Here is a 13,239-nt window from a genome sequence, read left to right on the forward strand (position 1 = left end):
GGTTTGTCATTGACGGAGTAAATTTCACTTAAGGACACGTCCTGGGGCATTTTAGTAGTAGCACTCCATAGACAGGTCCTCATGAACCAATCTCGGACAAACTCTTAGAAATCTGTTTCAGTTTGGTTATCCGAATCGCACCAGAATTGAAAAACTTTTGAAGTAATTCTACTTCACTAAATGTGTAGATCCAATAAGATTTTTTTATTAAGCGAGTAGGGAAATCATTAAATTATGACCATTTAAAAACTGCGACAAACTGGATCACCGGTACCAGTCCTGTGATAGGTCCGTCAGTGCCAATTTGCACCAATTTCCCGTAGGGATATTATAGGGCAGGTATATAAAAACATTTAACTCCTGAAAATACTTAGGGTACAATTTTAAAACCTAGAAATTCTACGAATTGTTTATAGCAAAAAGTTTATAGTAAAATTATTAACATTATCAATATTTTTAATAAGGCAAATCTTCCACTTTCTTCTCATTCTTACCTTTGGCTGCTGAAGATGATGATGAACTCTTCGAATGGGCTATTGGCGGATGGACTCCAGAGGCACCAGACGACGATGGTTGTTGCACATAGCCAGCACCAGCCGACGACGATGGGGCAGCAGAAGGAGCTTCTCTTTTATGATGTGCCAAAGGTGGAGCTGCTGATGATTGGTGCTGCGATGAACTAGCATTAGAAGCCCAAGAGGATCGTTTATTGTCCATTTGTTGTTGTTGCTGTGCAGGATATTCATAAAACTCGACCGGTTCCTGTTTGGTGGGTATATGCGGTAAACCATTGGTGGATTGCGATTGGGTCTGAGAGCTACTACTGTTGTAGCACTCATTCTGGGCCATAGCCAATATACGTTTCTTCTGCGATTGTCCATGTTCGTATTTGACATTATTCGTTGACGGATAGGTAGGCGTTTGCTGTTGCTGATGTTGTTGTTGTTGTTGTTGTTTGGGACTATTGGCTGAATGAATGGTATTCGAGCTGCTGTTGTTGCCTCCATTATTGGGATTTCGTCTTCGCATTTCTTCATGATCATTGTCACCTAGGGTAACGCATGGTATTACTAGTTGTACATGTTTATTGGTACGATGGTGGTTTGTTATTGATGATGATGATGCGGATAATGAAGTGGCATTTGAGGAGTTAGAAAACGAAGAGTTGGAAGGATTATTATGAATTTGATTATTTTGGTTAGATTGTGGTTGCGATGAGGAATTGGTAGAGGATGTGGCAAATAGGTTAGAGGATATTGAAAAATTTGTATTAGAGGATGTAGCATTGGTTGGACACGACGATGAGGACGATGAAGAGGCAATAATAACATTATGATTGCTACTGCTACCATTGCCACCGCCACCACCACCGTATAAAAGATTTGATGTCGAATGCTTGTGATTATGAGAATGAGAATTGTGTTGTATGGAAGTGGAAACAGATTTGGTATTGGAAGAGGAGGAGTGTTGTAGAATGCCACCACATGTCAACGAATGTTTTGCTTCATTATTTGAATTCGCTTGTTGTTGCTGTTGTTGTTGTAGTTGATTACTATTGTTATTATTATTATTGTTACTGTTACTATGATGATGATTGTGTGGATTGTGACAAGTAGGCTCTTGGAAATTAGCAAATCCCGATCCACATCCGGTTCCACTTCCGCCAACTGTTGTGAATTCAGTGCTATTGTTACTATTACTACTGTTATTGTTATTAGACGATGAGGAGAATTTTGCATTGGACGAAAAATGATTGCTACTACTGGTGGCGTTCGATGAGCCGCTTTGTTTATTGTTACTATTGACAATTGTCTTATTATGATCAAAGCTAATGTTGCCAAGATGATGATTATTGCTACTACTATTATTAGTGGTATTGTGGTGGTGTTGGCTACTATTTGAATTGCTATTGCTAGCACTATTATTATTGGAGGAAGTATTACTTGAATTTGCATTTTTAACTGCACTCGAATTTTGTGACATTTGATGTTGTTGTTGCTGTTGCGTTTGATGATGATGGTGGTGTTGCGTCTGCTGTTGTTGCTGTTGCTGTGACTGCAGCTGCTGTTGCTGTTGTGGTTGTTGCGGATGATTATTACTCATCGTTTGCTGATATTGTTGAAACTTATTTGGATTTGTGTTAGTTGAGTTTGTTGTTGGAGCTAATAACAAAATGGGATGGGAATATAATTAAGAAACTGATAGATTGATATAAAGACAATTATGTGGACGAGTTTAAAAACGTTTTGAAGTGTAAGGTAACAGTGTATCCCAGCAAAAACTCTCATTACCCGGTAATCTTGTAGGTAAGCCTGTTTAAAAATTAATAACCACCCAGTCAGAAAAAAACCATCGGAAAAGCGTTGTAAAAGCGTTGTGAACGGTTGATACATGGTGGGAAAAAGCGTTGTTACAACCCCAAAATGATAACATCATTCCACGGTGTATCGATTGTATTTAACAACGTTTTCAAAGCGTCATGAAAACAATATTTTATACGCTTTTCCGATGGTTTAACGAACGCTTTGACAACCCCAAAATGATAACATCGTTATACGGTGTATCGATGGTTTTTACAACCATTAAAAAGCACTGAAAAACAACATTTCATACGTCTTTCCAATTGTTTATAGAATGCTTTAGGAGGGTTAGAATTATAATTTTACAGTACCTTAAAACCGCTATTGAAACAAAACAAAATTAGTGTTTTACACTTTACAAAGGAACATCAGAAAACTTAACAATTACCCCCATTTTCATAAAGCTCCGTTAGTGTTCCGTTGACTAACCAACTTTTGAACCGTATTATGGACGAAATTTTCATCTTGCATATATAGTCCATAGCCAGTTAAGATATTTGCAATTTACTTTCTGTTAATTGGCAGTTAAAGCCTAACGGAGCTACATGAAAATGGCCGTTAATAGGAAAAATACATAACTAAGATTAAGATTGACATTTATAATTGGTAAAAAAATTATTTTAATATGGTCAAAATCGCTAAAGTGAAAACTAAATCAGTAGAAAAGACATAAAAGTATACATATTTGTTGCAGATTTCTTTATATCTTGATGGGGAATAGCCCAAAGCAAATTTTCATAAAGTTTGTATTCCTTAAAATGAATTATTAAAGAAAAGTAATCGTGAAAAATTTGTGATTTTAGGGGCTAGTCATATGTCTTTATTATTTCCTATAGGTAATAGTTCAAAATTCACTCTTGGAAAAGTTTTAAGGTACATTAAAAAGAGAATCCTCTACGACACTAAAATGAACTTAACAAAGGGAAAAAGTTATACATAAATGTGCGTATTTCACACAAAACACTTCAGAATTTCTTAAGATTTGTACATTTTACCCCAAATGCGCCAAAAGATTTGTACGTTTTACCACAAATGCACCAAAATAACATTCTTGCAATACTGAACTCCAATTTTTTCCTTCAAACAATGAAATTTTCTTTAAAGGTGGGTATTAAGTTCGAGTTTAGGCGATAAAAACGTCATTTTTTCACGATTACTTTTCTTTAATAATCCATTTTAAGGAATACAAACTTTGTGAAAATTTGCTTTGGGCTTTTCCCCATCAAGTTATAATAAAATTTGCAACAAATATGTATGATTTTGTGCATTTTTCTTACTGATTTAGTTTTCACTTTAGCGATTTAAGCGGCTAAACTCGAAGTTAATACTCACCTTAACATGTGAAAAAAAAGTAATTATGTCTAACAAAATTTCTTCAATTAGTCGATAAATAAGTACTTATATTTGGGTTTTGGCGTGATGTCAGCGTTTAGTTTAAACTTTCTACTCATTTGTAAAATTACCCAAATTGTTGTTCCTAGTGGTTTCACTGTTAATGTACATATTCACTTTATATGATAAAGGAACATTATCCTATTATAAATCAATTCCTATCAACAATTATACCTCCATTACTCATTAAAAACCATTGGACATTGATGGAACATGCATTTTCAACGATAATTTTATGGAAAATTTACTATTTAAAAACCGTCAATTAATTTGTTTAGCAAGCGTTGTTTCAACGTTGGGTTCCAACGCTGTTACAACGCTCAATATTTATAACCATCGTAAATTTCTGACTGGGTAATTAGTGCTTTTAAAGCACATATTCACCTAATATGTAATCACTTATTCGTTGATATACCAAAGTTTGCAAAATAACCACTTATTGTCTCAGGCAACCAAATCTCGAAAATATTGACTTCTCTAGCCGATTACAATGGATCATAATATGGCGAGTAATGCTGTAATATGAATAGAAACGAATATTGTAGAAATAAACAAGTATATACGGCCGTAAGTTCGGCCAAGCCGAATCTTATGTACCCTCCACCATGGATTGCGTAGAAACTTCTACGAAAGACTGTCATCCACAATCGAATTACTTGGGTTGTGGTATCTTAAAACTTCTTAACATCGTTTTCTCAATTGTGAATTAGTCCATACGTGGTGGAGAGCCAGAATTGAAATATGGGGGTCGCTTATATGGGGGCTATATACAATTATGAACTTGATATGGACCAATTTTTTGTGATTGGGGATCGATTTATCTGAGGGCTATATATAACTATAGACCGATATGGACCTAGTTAGGCATGGTTGTTAACGGCCATATACTAGCACAATGTGCCAAATTTCATCTGACTCGGATGCAATTTGCTCCTCCATGAGGCTCCAAAACCAAATCTCGGGATCGAGGCTATATATGATTATGGACTGATATGGACCACTTTCGGCATGGCTGTTAAATATCATATACTACCACCACGTACCAAATTTGAACCAGATCGGATGAATTTTGTTTCTCCAAAAGGCACCGGAGGTCAAATCTGGGGATCGGTTTATATGGGGACTATATCTAATTATGGACTGATATGAACCAATTCCTGCATGGTTGTTGGATAACATATACTAACATCACGTACCAAATTTCAACAGAATCGGATGAATTTTGGTCTTCCAAGAGGCTCCGAAGGTCAAATCTGGTAACCGGTTTATATGGGGGCTATATATAATTATGGACCGATTTCGACCAAATTTTGCATGGTTATTAGAGACCATATACTAACACCATGTACCAAATTTCAGCCGGATCGGATGAAATTTGCTTCTCTTAGAGGCTCCGCAAGCCAAATCGGGAGATCGGTTTATATGGGCCGATTTCGACCAATTTTTGCATGGTTATTAGATACCATACACTAACACCATGTACCAAATTTCAGCCGGATCGGATGAAATTTGCTTTTTTTTAAGTAAATGCTCAATTATGTGAATAATTATACCTAATGGCACCGTCATTTATTATATTTTATTAAGTCATTAACGGCCAAATGCATTACATTTTGAGAATATCAATTCAAAAATTACCGAGAAGTATTTATTATTGTCATTACAAGTTAGTCATTATAACTCACCGCAAAGTAATGCAATGTGTAATGACAGCTGTACTCCTGGTAATGTAACTTGTAATGAGATGTGGTTACCTAGTTTTTGCTGGGATGTATATGGATAATAAACGCAACCTCATATGTGTATTATCATTATAGCAAAATAAATATTTACTGAATTCGCACATAAGTTTGGACAAAAAAAAAAACACCTTTGGAGTGAGAAGACTATAACGAAAAATAATTTCCAGACAGCACAATATAAAAAGTCCACCACTTGTAATGGACTGAAATGGCAATAGATAATAAAAGTTTATTGTCCATAGTTTATAGAAATACAGTCCAAAACATGCATAACGCAAAGCCAGTTACATGGTACAAACAGTTCTTCAGGTCCAAAATTATTAGCGAACAATATTTGTAGTCCCTTTAAAACGTTTTCATTAAATATACCATATTTATACAAAACAAACAAAATTGTAATGTTTTTAGTCAGAGCAACGAAAATTAAAAGAAATTGTCTTTCGTTTTCAAATTAAATACAAATTATTAATGGAAGGGAAAATAGAAACTAAAAATAGAAAGACGGTCGGTTTTCATAAAGAAGTTTCGATAAAACACCCCGCCCCTTAAAACACCAAAAATTATTAAAACAAGTAAGAAAAGTCTAAAGTCGGGCGGGGCCAACTATATTATACCCTACCCACTTGTAGATCCTATATATAAACTTTACGTTCCCATATACATATATTTAAATCTGGCTCGATCTGATCAAAATTTGTTAGACTTATGTATACATAAAATTTAAGCCGGCTAATGTCCTGGGTGGAACAAAATGTTATTAAAAATATAGGAAACATTTAAATCTGAAGCAATTTTTAGGCAATTTTACGACACTATCATTTGCATTTCTTCTTGTGCAAAATTTAAAGAAAATCAGGCTGAAATTCTAGCTTCTGAGGCCATATTAGTATATATCGGGCGAAATCTAAAACTTAACCGATTTCTTCCAAAATCAATAGGGTTCTATTTTGACCCAAAATACATACTGTGCCAAATTTGAAGTCGATTGGACTTAAATTGCGACCTAGACTTTGATTACAAAAATGTGTTCACAGACAGACGGACAGGGCTAGATCGACTCAGGAGACGACCCTGAACAATATTGCCAAAGACACCATATATCTATCTCGTCTCCTTCTGGGTGTTACAAACATATGCACTAACTTATAATACCCTGTTCCACAGTGTGGCACAGGGTATAAAAACAACTTTCATAAATCTTTAAACAAAATTTTCAGCTTAAATTAGATTTTATCGTACGATGTTTTTCTTGCTTTGTTTTTAAGCCTGATTGATAAACCCCGAATGATTTCATTATCTAGACAAAAAAAGGACATTAGAAGGTTAAGATACCATTCAATTTCCACGTGACTAAAAATATCACGTCATCTAAGTGACGACTATATCATTTGTGGGTCTAAGACCACAAGTTGATATTGATCATCAAATTAACCGTCATGAAAATCTTTAACATAATGCCAGATTACAAATTTTCTATTGGATGAAAATTTCAGTATCTTAACTCAAAAGTTTACTCATTCAAATGTTAGAAGGAGACTAAACCATGAAATGTTCTATTTTATACACCATTTTTAGCACGTCCATTTGTGGATTTAAAACGACAGAAATTCAATTTCGAGATTTATTTTTATTAGAACTTGTGGTTTCTGGATATTCAAGAGGGTATAATAGAAGATTCGTCTATTTTGGGGTATAATGGAAACATCGTTTTGATGAACCAATGAAATCCGATCAAAACCTTGTACACCCAAAGAAATTTGAAAAAGGGACAGCAGTCACTATTTGCTGAAATAGAAAACATTTCCTGCTATTTTTGAAGCTCGATTACTCTAAAACATGTTTTATTTTGGCTAAAACAAATAAAAATGTCAACTTAGGAGCTATCCTAACATAATTAAAACAATATTTTATGAATGTCTATAGTATTTGACCAAAAATCTGAATATTTATCGAATTGAGGCATAACAGCAAACAAAATGTTTGCTGTTCGTATTTAGGAGCTTGTAAGTATATTACAGTGCAAAAATTTACCAAAAACTACTTTTGGTTCTTAAATATGCTTTGGGGAAATTTTTTCAATTCCATTTCAATTTTCAATTCAATTGGCCTTGATTTTGGCTGTTTTTAGCAGACTTTTTTCTATGAGTGTATAACCCTGCGTGATACCAGCAAAACGTAATACATAAAATATGGTAAATGGAACTCGGTGTCTCTGGTACCTGTTATGCGCTACAAATCTCTCAGGATTGCCTTTTAGCAGTCACACTCACACAATGGTCAAAGATACGAGTCTATTTATCTGAAATTTTGACAGCAGCCATATACTAGACCCTAGTAAACTGCTCAGTGGAGCTTTCCACCTTTACACCCTGCCCATATCTTCCAAAGTGACAAACTTTTAAACTAGCCTAAGGATCGGATAATAGCTCCAAACTTTTCATTTGATTTATTTGCTAGGGTCGGTTAAAGTAGCAGCCCGATTAAGATTCAGGCTCACTTAGACTATTCAGTCCATTGTGATACCACATTAACTAAAAGTACCTATTACCATATGGGCACTTCTAGTTTTAACCGCTGAACCTTCTCGATTATTTTCTTCTGTTGAACCAACCAGATTGTTCCAAAAACATTAGCAGACTGCTTAAGTTAACGTTTTCCAGGTCCGCCAGTAATCTGAAGCTATATGCCCCTAAAATTTGCTTACGCCTTACACAAAATGCAGGACACTCACACAAGAGATGTTTTATTGATTCCTTTTCCTCCGCATCATGACAGCTCAAACAATAGTCATTATACTTCGCACCAATAGTTTTTGCAAAATCGCCTATCAGGCAGCGACCCGTTATAGCAGATATCAGGAGTGATATCTGGCGTCTCAAGAACACTAGTGTGCGGTTTAAGTTTAAATGGGGCCATATTTGCATGGTGTCGTTACAACCCTTGCAATTCTCCCATCGAACATTTGCCATCATGACAGCCTTCTCAGGCAGTAAGAGCTTGCGGTAGCGAGAGGCATACCAACAGATTCTAGTTCCCCTGGAATATGTAAGGTAGTTCCTAGCCTTGCTAGCTCATCTGCTTCGCAGTTCCTCGGTATGTTCCTATGGCCAGGCACCCATATTAGGTGAATATTGTGCTGCTCAGCCATCTCATTGAGAGATTTGCGGCAGTCGATGGCCGTTTTCGAATTGAAGAACGCAGAGTTTATTTGCTAAATTTTGTAATTTGAAAAATCAAAAATCCTTTAAAAAAAATATCCGCTTGAAAAAGACATTAATGTATAAATTGCACCAGTACATGATGCATTACTCGAAATGTTGAATGCAACACCAGAAAGCAAATCACCATATTCGAACGAATAATTTCTTATTCTCTTGGGGGAACTCAACCCCAAATAACCCCTATTATGAATTGTTAGTAAACTTTCTATTTGCCACATCCTAAGTGAAATATACATGGGAAAAATCAAGATTGAATAGAAAATTAACCATCAATTTACCATATGTTTGTTGTTGCTGATGATGCATTTGTTGCTGCTGCTGAGACGGTTGTTGTTGCTGAACCTGGCTGGATTGATGTGAATGACCATGCTGATGTCCACTATTGCGGCAACCGCCTAATGATGAAGACGATGCCGAATGTTGTAACATTGAGGACGTTGTTTGCGATTGAGCATGGGCTCTTTGTTTAACAGGTGCCACATTAGATGAAGGTGCTGTTGCCTGAACATCATTGCCTTCATCTTCACTATCCGAAATTGTTATGACAGCCGATGGCGATGGAGTATCGTGTATAGTTATCGTTTGTTGCTTAACAATGGAACCATGGTGTTGATGGGCATGTTGAGGCTGTGGCGCATGATGTGACGAAATGTGATGTTGACCCCCTCCCGACGATGACGACGAGGAGTGATGGTGATAACCATTGCCACTATTATTGCCCGACGAACCACTGACACCACCTCCACAATTGTTAACAATATGGTGGCTACCATTGCTGCTACCATAGACAGGATTTGAGCTAATGACATGAGGTTGATTAGACGACGAGCCATGATGATGGTGACTACTGCCACTGGAGCTAACAATGTCTGCAAAAAGAGAGCACGAAAAAGAGGAAATTGTTTTTATTTCAAAAACTCACTACCAACAATCAGTTATCAAATACTCACTTCCTGACGAGGCAGAAGTTACTACTGCACCTCCTATCGCCTGACCACTATAGCTGCTTCCACTACTACTGCCATAATTACAATTATGGTGGCTGTTATGGAATTGAGGCGATACATGCGATGCTCGATTATAGCGCTGTTGGTGTGGAGGAGAGCTTTCCTTAACACGTTTCTTAACAGGTGACAATTGTTGATTCTCCTTTTTATCATGTCGCGGCACTCGATAAGAGTTGCCTTTGCTTCTGTACGAGGATAAAGAAACATAAAATTTTATGATAGATTACGGATTGTAATGAAAATTCATTAGAGATATATTTCAAATGACAAAAGAAACAATCAAAAAAACTTGGAATAATGATGGATGTAATTACTTACACCATATGATGAACAGGTGACTCCTTCTTGAGATCATTACGAGGTATATTCAAATGTTTGGGATAGATTTCTTCAACATTTAAGAATGGGGCTGGATCAACAATCAAAGAGTGCGCTGGAGCCTGTTGCGGCCATGAGGGCACCAATGCCATTTGACGACCCGTCTGTGGCCAGGCAACACCACTAGCTTGTACACGATTGGTTAATAGCATTCTTTGGCCAGACGTTGGTTCAACCATTGAAACTGGTACAGGAACATTTACATATTGCTGCAAAACAAAATTCAAAATAAATTTATGAAATGTTCTGAACACACAAACACCCCTTATCATAAATGTATCGCCATTAGTTAGAGATGAAATCAGTGTAAATGTTTCAAAAAGTCACACTATAGCATTTACTTTGAAAACTACGTTCTCTACGAATAGTAGTCCTTATGTCTAAAATGTATTCAAAGAAACTCGTTAGTAAAAACATGTGCTAATATAACTAAACAGTCTGCTAAAAAGGAAAAAAGTTACGGTTTGGTAAAATAGCATACTAGTTTAAATCTCATTCCAATAAAACATCTTTTAGTTTGGCTGAAACAAACAAAAGAGGTAATATAGTGTGACTAGTGCCTAAAATTAGAACTTTTCTAAAAGTAATTTTTCTCACACAAAATGTTTACTGATCGCAGTTAAAAGATGAAGTGCAGTAAATTTCCACGAAATGTATTTCGCTGTATATGTTAAGTATCATATAACAACAATAATTGTGAAAATGTTTGATAGCAATTTTCTCATGGTTTTTATAACCGTTGAAAACTATAAGGTAGTATTATCTTAGTTCGGGATTAATCTAAAAGATATTCATTCATACTATTACATTTTTTTGAGTGTAGTATAATATCTCAGAAAAAAAAAAAATATTTCATGCTCCACTGGTAGAAACAAATGCATATTTCATTTCTCAGTAAGATATTCAACCAAAATCTGGATAATTGTATGACTATTCTGCCACAGAAAGAAATTTCACGAAATTTTTTCCAATTAAAGTCTTAATTGAGTTTTAAAAAATATTTAATTAAAAATTTAATTGATTCCAAATTTTTTTTAATTGAAACAAAAATCAATCACAAACGTTAATAGTATCAATTAATTTTTAAATTGGATCAATTAATTTTTTAATTGATACTATCATTTCTGTGATTGAAGAAAAATTAATTGGATCATTTCGTGATTGAATCAGAAAATTTTTTCTTGTGTGTGGTATGTTTATTTTTGACAAGAACAGTTTTTCTTTTTAGTTTTTGAATATCCTTTGCATAACATTTTAAAACCTAAAATCTTACAAATTGTTATTCGCTAGACCAATAATTACAAAAATATGTATACCCGTGTAAAAATTGAGGGTTCTAATCAGATATGATTAGATCTCAAAATTGACCCCTTTAGATATAAGCAGATATACCAACATATGATGAGATCGAATTAGATATCAATGTATATCATTTCATATATGACCAGATCTAACATCAGATCCAATAATATATAGGGACAGATATAATTACATCTAAGACATTAGATCTAGGCCAATTTTGAGATCTGATCAGATCTAATTCCATAGTAATTAGATATGATTAGATCTTACCATTTTTCGGATCTACTCATATCTAATTGTATCAAATTAGATCTCTCAATTTTTTCTCGGGTAACAGGAGATAACGATTGCTGTTTTCAGCATACTATTCTTCTATTACCTTTTTCAAACGTTTTTGAAGTTTTTCTGCTTTTCTCTATAACGAAAATTTCATAGTATACACTCAAAAAAATTGTTAGTAAACATAGCAGAAAAATCTGTTGTTCTTTAAATATCGACATTAGGCTAATAAAGCATCCGGCTTTTGAAGTTATTAATGACCTCTTTTTTTCATTCGTTTTGTTTTGTTATTGGTTGTTTTGTTCTTTAAGCATTGTTGTTGTTTTTTATTTCAGCTTAGAACCATGCATTGACTAAACTACAAGTGTAGCTTAACCAACAGAGGCCTAAGCCGGCTATCATAAACCTTTTTTTGGAAGGTTCAATTGTGTGGTTCACCTTGGGTTTATTGAACTGTCTGAATTTATTCTGATAATTGGTTGATAGTTTTGCTGCAAGTAGAGGATGCTGTTGAGGAATATGGTAATTCCGAACGTGCGTCCATCCAAAGATCTTGCAGTCTATAGGGCTTTGCCCAAATAAATTTGACAAACATTATTTTTTTCTGTTGGTTAAGCTACACTTGTAGTTTAGTCAATTATGGAGCTGAAATAAAAAAACAACAACAGTTGTTAATGACTTATAGAAAAGTCTGCTAAAAACAAAGTACAGTCGAAGCTCGGTTTAACGAACGATATATTGTCAGGCCCTTTCATTATTTAGAAAAATTCGTTAATTCTAATAGGAATACTAAAAACTAACTTTTATTGAAAATAATCCTTTTATTGAAAATAATTACTTTAAATAATCCTTCATGACTGATGAATTTGATACATCTAGGTTAGGTTAGGTTGAAAAAAGATCCAAGTTTCGTTGTCCCGTGAGGGTCTATATCCATCCATGTCAATATTCGCCTTGATGTGTGCTCTAACTGCTTAGACGAATTCCATAATTTGTTTCTAGTCCCCGGTTTCAAGCTGGGCAAGGCTTAGGAAGTGTTCATAGTAAAATCTTCCTAACGCGTCCTATATACACCCGTGCTCAGGTCATGTCCTTTGGAATGTGTCCAAGCCGTGTCCTGCTGTGTAATTTACCTCGTTTTAAAGTGGCCGAACACTTCCATACGTTTTGATCAGAACTGGGATTGGTACATTCACGCCTTTAGCGGTTCTGGGGTAGATCCATTTCCCCTAGCGGATCTGCCACGCTATCTAACCTAACTTTACCTATTTACCTGGCCATTGAATATGTGTTTTCAAACATTTGATAGAATCTAAATATCTTAGGAATGCCGTACTTTGTGGACATTTCCAAAGGACTTAAACCATTCTCCCAATCGTCAAATATTGCTGAAATTCGTTGTTAATTTTCATAAGAATAAAAGCGTTTTCGTTAAATCGAACGTAAATTTTGCTCAACCGTTCGTTATTTAGAATACTCAATGTCAGGAAATTGGACGTTCGTTAAAATTGGATTTTCGCTAAATGGGGTTTTCGTTAAACAGAGCTTCGACTGTATT

At 35.1% G+C, this 13,239-nt stretch overlaps 1 protein-coding gene across 7 annotated transcripts in view; it reads right to left on the minus strand.

The window, feature by feature from the left end:
- The window catches only part of Hipk (Homeodomain interacting protein kinase), a 220,834-nt gene that overhangs the window by 10,988 nt on the left and 196,607 nt on the right, over positions 1–13,239 (minus strand). For 4 of the 7 annotated variants that reach the window (XM_075305027.1, XM_075305029.1, XM_075305028.1 and 1 more), the window contains 5 exons: positions 10,041–10,309; positions 9,666–9,907; positions 8,994–9,584; positions 1,944–2,162; positions 495–1,070 (listed from right to left, as the gene is read on the minus strand). In XM_075305027.1, the coding sequence (XP_075161142.1) occupies positions 495–1,070; positions 1,944–2,162; positions 8,994–9,584; positions 9,666–9,907; positions 10,041–10,309 (1,897 nt within the window). The remainder of the gene's footprint in view (positions 1–494; positions 1,071–1,943; positions 2,163–8,993; positions 9,585–9,665; positions 9,908–10,040; positions 10,310–13,239) is intronic. The other 3 variants (XM_075305030.1, XM_075305032.1, XM_075305031.1) reach the window with 3 other exon arrangements.

The sequence above is a fragment of the Haematobia irritans genome, chromosome 4, assembly GCF_050003625.1.
Source record: "Haematobia irritans isolate KBUSLIRL chromosome 4, ASM5000362v1, whole genome shotgun sequence".
NCBI lineage: Eukaryota > Metazoa > Arthropoda > Insecta > Diptera > Muscidae > Haematobia > Haematobia irritans.